At 50.6% G+C, this 4,203-nt stretch overlaps 2 protein-coding genes across 2 annotated transcripts in view; one reads left to right on the forward strand and one right to left on the reverse strand.

The window, feature by feature from the left end:
* BTF3L4 (basic transcription factor 3 like 4) overlaps window positions 1–141 on the reverse strand; it is a 10,231-nt gene extending 10,090 nt beyond the window's left edge. The window contains exon 1 of the mRNA XM_085308036.1: window positions 33–141. The gene's annotated coding sequence lies outside the window, so the exon portion shown is untranslated. The remainder of the gene's footprint in view (window positions 1–32) is intronic.
* A 723-nt stretch (window positions 142–864) lies between these two features.
* TXNDC12 (thioredoxin domain containing 12) overlaps window positions 865–4,203 on the forward strand; it is a 10,489-nt gene continuing 7,150 nt past the window's right edge. Inside the window, exons 1-2 of the mRNA XM_085308037.1 lie at window positions 865–1,040; window positions 2,673–2,733. Of these exons, the coding sequence (XP_085164163.1) occupies window positions 947–1,040; window positions 2,673–2,733 (155 nt within the window). The 5' untranslated portion in view covers window positions 865–946. The remainder of the gene's footprint in view (window positions 1,041–2,672; window positions 2,734–4,203) is intronic.

Below are 4,203 nucleotides of genomic sequence, written 5' to 3' on the forward strand. Positions count from 1 at the left end.
GGAGCGGCGGAGCGGGGCGGGGAAGTTCTCACCTGCGTCCGGCGGCGGCGGCTCCTCCGCGGCCCAACACGCGGTGGGAACAAGATGGCGGCCGAGGAAGGAAAGCGAGGCGCACAGAGAAAGGAAGCCTGGCTCCACGTGACGGCGCCAGCCCGCCCGCCCATTGGCTGCGGCGCCGAGGCGCGGGCGCGCGAAGGCGAGCGCGCGGCGCCTGCTGGGAGTGGAAGTCCTCCCCGGCGCGGACATGGCGGCCAAGCCTGAAGCGAGCGCGTGGGTCAGCAGGGTCCTGGCCTGCTCCACCTGTGCGGTGCAGCGCAGCGCCGGCTCGCTGTAGTCTCCTTCTCTAACACAGAGCGGGGCGGGGGGGGGGACACCAAGCTTTGCAAAGCCCCTCCTCGCAACCTCTCCCCCTTCGTAGATCCCTGCTCATTTAATAAATGTTTGCGGCCGGTTTTACCTTCTCAAGCACCTGGGGCAACTCTGAGTCCCGGAAATAGTTTTTGACAGGGAAAACAAAACAAAATTAAGTCGAAACCTAGCGCTGCCTGCTCCCGCCGAGACAAGTTTCAATTGGGAGGGGGGAGACGGGACACCAGCGCTTTGGGGGGCCGGCTTGGCCGAGGAACCGGCCGCTCCGCAGCRGCCGCGGCTCCCCGCCCGGAGCGGGAGGAAACCGGCGCAACCGGGAGCGCAAAAGCCCTCCCGCGGGACCGCCGCTGCCCTCCGCCGCGCTGCACCGCCCACATCCGCGGCACATCACTTCCTGCCCTTTAATAAATAAATAAATAAATAAAAGGAAAGAGGAACCGTCTTCTGTCCTGTCGTCACATCATCACGTATGATGTCTTCTTCTTGAGAGGAAAAAAAAAAAAAAAAGAACTCAGTGGGGCCGGTGCGGTCCCGGTTGGAGCGACTCTGCGTGAGCGCCGCGGGTCCGCGTGGCGCCATGGCGGCCCGGGCGGCGGCGGCGGCCTCCGTGTCCTGCCTGTGCCTGGCGCTGGCGATCGCCGCGGCGGCGGCGGCAGACGGGCTCGGAAAGGGTCAGACCGGGCTCGTCCTCGGGCGGGGGGCAGCCGCGAACCGGGGGGCGGCCGGGGCCGGGGCGGCGAGGGGAGCGCGGCCGGGGGGCGGCGGCTGAGGGGAGCCGGGGCCGGTTTATTCCGGTTTAGGGACAGACCGTTGCCTTTCGGCTTGAATACCAGGGGCTTCTCAGGGCAGCTTTGCTGCTGAGGGAGATTTTTGTAATTTTTATTTTTTTTTCTCGCCCGGGTTTTGTGCCAGGAAGGCGTAGGGGGGAGGCAGCCCTCCCCCGCAGCCCCGGCCCCTCCGCCCAGCCCGCCGCCGCCGGCCGCACTTGTGCCGCCGCCGAGCCGCGCTCCCCCCTTGACTTTCCTTTCCAACCCCGCGTTGAGGTCTCCTTATTTAATGGCCACATCCCCTGACTTCCTGCCGGAGCTGGGATGGCCGCAAGGTTCCCGGGCTTCAGCCGAAGTGCTGCCCGGAGCGGTGTCAGCCGCGCCGGCGGGGTCCAGCTCCGGTGGTGGCGGTGGTGGTACAGCTCGATCAACGGTCTGAGGCCCAAACATCCAAATATTAAGGGTGGCGAGCTGTTTGCTGGCTAGGCYGGAGTTTTTCCCCTGTGTTAACATTTCGGCCTTTGAGTGAAGTCGTGGATGTGTCAATATTCTCGGTAAACACGGCTTTGGCTGATAACCCGACCTTTATTAGCCTCGCTGCGTTCAGGTGGTTTGAACGTAGGTTTGTCTCTGGAGCTGACTCTAGAGCCGATAGGTGTGAGCAGAMCGGAGCAAGACATACCCACTGGTAAAACCAAATATTTGCTGTGCTGCCTCACGTATGCTCGTGGTAGTTGGTATGAGGACACAAGTCCTCTGCCGTCCCCTGGCCGCTCCTGGCCCCACGTGCAGTGCTCAGAGTCTCCTCCCAGTTCTCTGCTTGGCTCTTGGCCGTGTGACGATACTGGTGTGTTGGTTATAGGGCCAAAAAAAGTGGCAGTCTCTGCTTTGCAGGTGCTAAACGYGCATTCCTTCAGTCCTACCGCAGCTAACATAACAGGACTTGCTATCCATAATAAAATGTCGCCTATGTTTTTCAGTCACTGTAATATTCAGAAAGCTGTAATGGAGCTCCATTTTACTCTTTTGTGATAATTATCAATGGCTGTGATGTTTAATGCAGTATTTCCAGGGTAATTAATACTCATTTATCAGCCTCGGTATTTTAAGTTTTGCATTAGTTCACGTTCAGTAGGATTTAGGAAGCCAAACGGGAACATTTTTAATTTGTCCCTAATCAGTAAATAAATGTTCATAGATTGAGAAGAAATGGGGAATAATCAGAAGGCACTTTATTTTAATCTCTGTTTCAGAGATTTTTTTTTGTCATTTGCATCTGTGTAAATATTCATACGTGTGTGGTTTGCTTTTCTTAATTAATTTCAGTGGGATTCCTCATAAGACTCTGTAGGTTGTAAGTATTTGTCTCTCCACGACTTTCCAGTCATTTTTTTCCAGTTTTTCTAGGACTGGGATTACAGTTCGGTTTTAAAAGAATATAAAATGAGTTTAAAATGTCCTTAGAGGTTAGACTATTTTCATCTGTAACTTGACATGTTTTATTATGCAACATTTATAAACTCTTTTCTCTGGCAGGTTTCGGAGATCATATTCATTGGAGAACACTAGAAGATGGGAAGAAAGAAGCAGCAGCCAGGTATGTTATATAGATCGAAATACAGAAGAGTGTCTCTAAGAAATTCACAAAGATTCTGCATCAATCTGAAATTTAGTTACAGAAAGTAGTAATTATTTAGAAGATGTTAAGGTGGTTTAGGAGACTGTTCAGAGCCCTCTAGTCTGTCAGGGAGAAAATACAGATTTGCTGAAGCATCACCTCTGTTTAACCAYGTCAGTCCAAGTACATGATCAAAGTTTTGTCATATCTTTGAAATGAGGAGAAAATATTTTTTAACTATTTATCATAGCAAAGAAAGTTGTGGACCTCAAACCCACAAACATTTACACATACTTACTAGTACCCACTCAATCTCCTTGAATTCACCCCTGCTAACAGCTTCCGTAAATTGAATGTGCATATATAGATTTGATGCCTTAATGTAAGATGTGTCAGTTATTTTGCTACCATCTGCAAAGTTTCAAACTACAGTGAACTGGTAATTTGTTTAAACAGAACCTTTTTGGGTRTACTTGAACTCTAAAACATCACTCTCTATTAAAAAGGTCAAAAATGTATGTTCTAATTTGTAAGCTAGATCTGACAATATATGTGCAGGTGCATAATACTGACATTACTGCAAATTGATTATGCCTTCCGGGCTGGATGGTTGATTGAATTTTGCATTCAAACTAATCTAACTAGTGCATTCCACTCACCATACAATGTCTAACGCAGACACCAAATTAACRCAGATGGTGCAGTTGAGAAGTCTAACAAGCGCTTAACTGGGCATTTTAGCGTTTATTTGATATAACTGTATGAAGCTAGACAATTTCAGTATTTGCAAGAATAATCACGACATTGCTTTGCCACAAAACAGAGGAAGTCTTAAAATGAGATAGAGCATTAGGCTGCTGGGAGRATACGCTATCGAGCATGGGCAGCACCAGGGTTTCCACTGAGGATACACCTCTGGAGCAAATGATCTGTGCATTGCACATGGTCTTCCTTCATTGCTGGAAACAGACCTGCTTATCTATTTGAGTTCAGCAGCATTTGCATGTTAGCGAATTGCAAGGCTTGGGAGAAACCAACCAAAAGAGATCAGCAGACCAAAAAAAAAAACCCAGCAGATTTTTGTTCTAAGACTGACCCAATAGGGCAGGAGATGAAAGATTATTATATAGAATTWTCTTTAAAGCATTTATAGCTTATTTAAGGGGGGGGTTGTTACTGTATCACCTTGCACAGAGAGAATTTTAAAAACAGGTGCAGGTATTGGTCACATGGTCTATAAAGATTGCTTGAATCGTGGAAAGGAAACAATAAATACAGATCTCCGTCGTGGTCAGTAGAGCCAAACTTTGCTTTTCATCTTGGCTACTGCTTGTCGCAGCCGGGCGTCTGCGGCCCTCGCGTCCGTAGCTTCCTCGCAGCGATGAAAAGTCCAGCGCGGTCGCCAGCGGCACCGGGGCCGCGACTCGGAGAGGAGGCGGCGGCCGCTCG

The sequence above is a fragment of the Rhea americana genome, unplaced genomic scaffold (genome assembly GCF_003343005.1).
Source record: "Rhea americana isolate MKP2758 unplaced genomic scaffold, rheAme1 scaffold_27, whole genome shotgun sequence".
In the NCBI taxonomy this organism is placed as follows: domain Eukaryota; kingdom Metazoa; phylum Chordata; class Aves; order Rheiformes; family Rheidae; genus Rhea; species Rhea americana.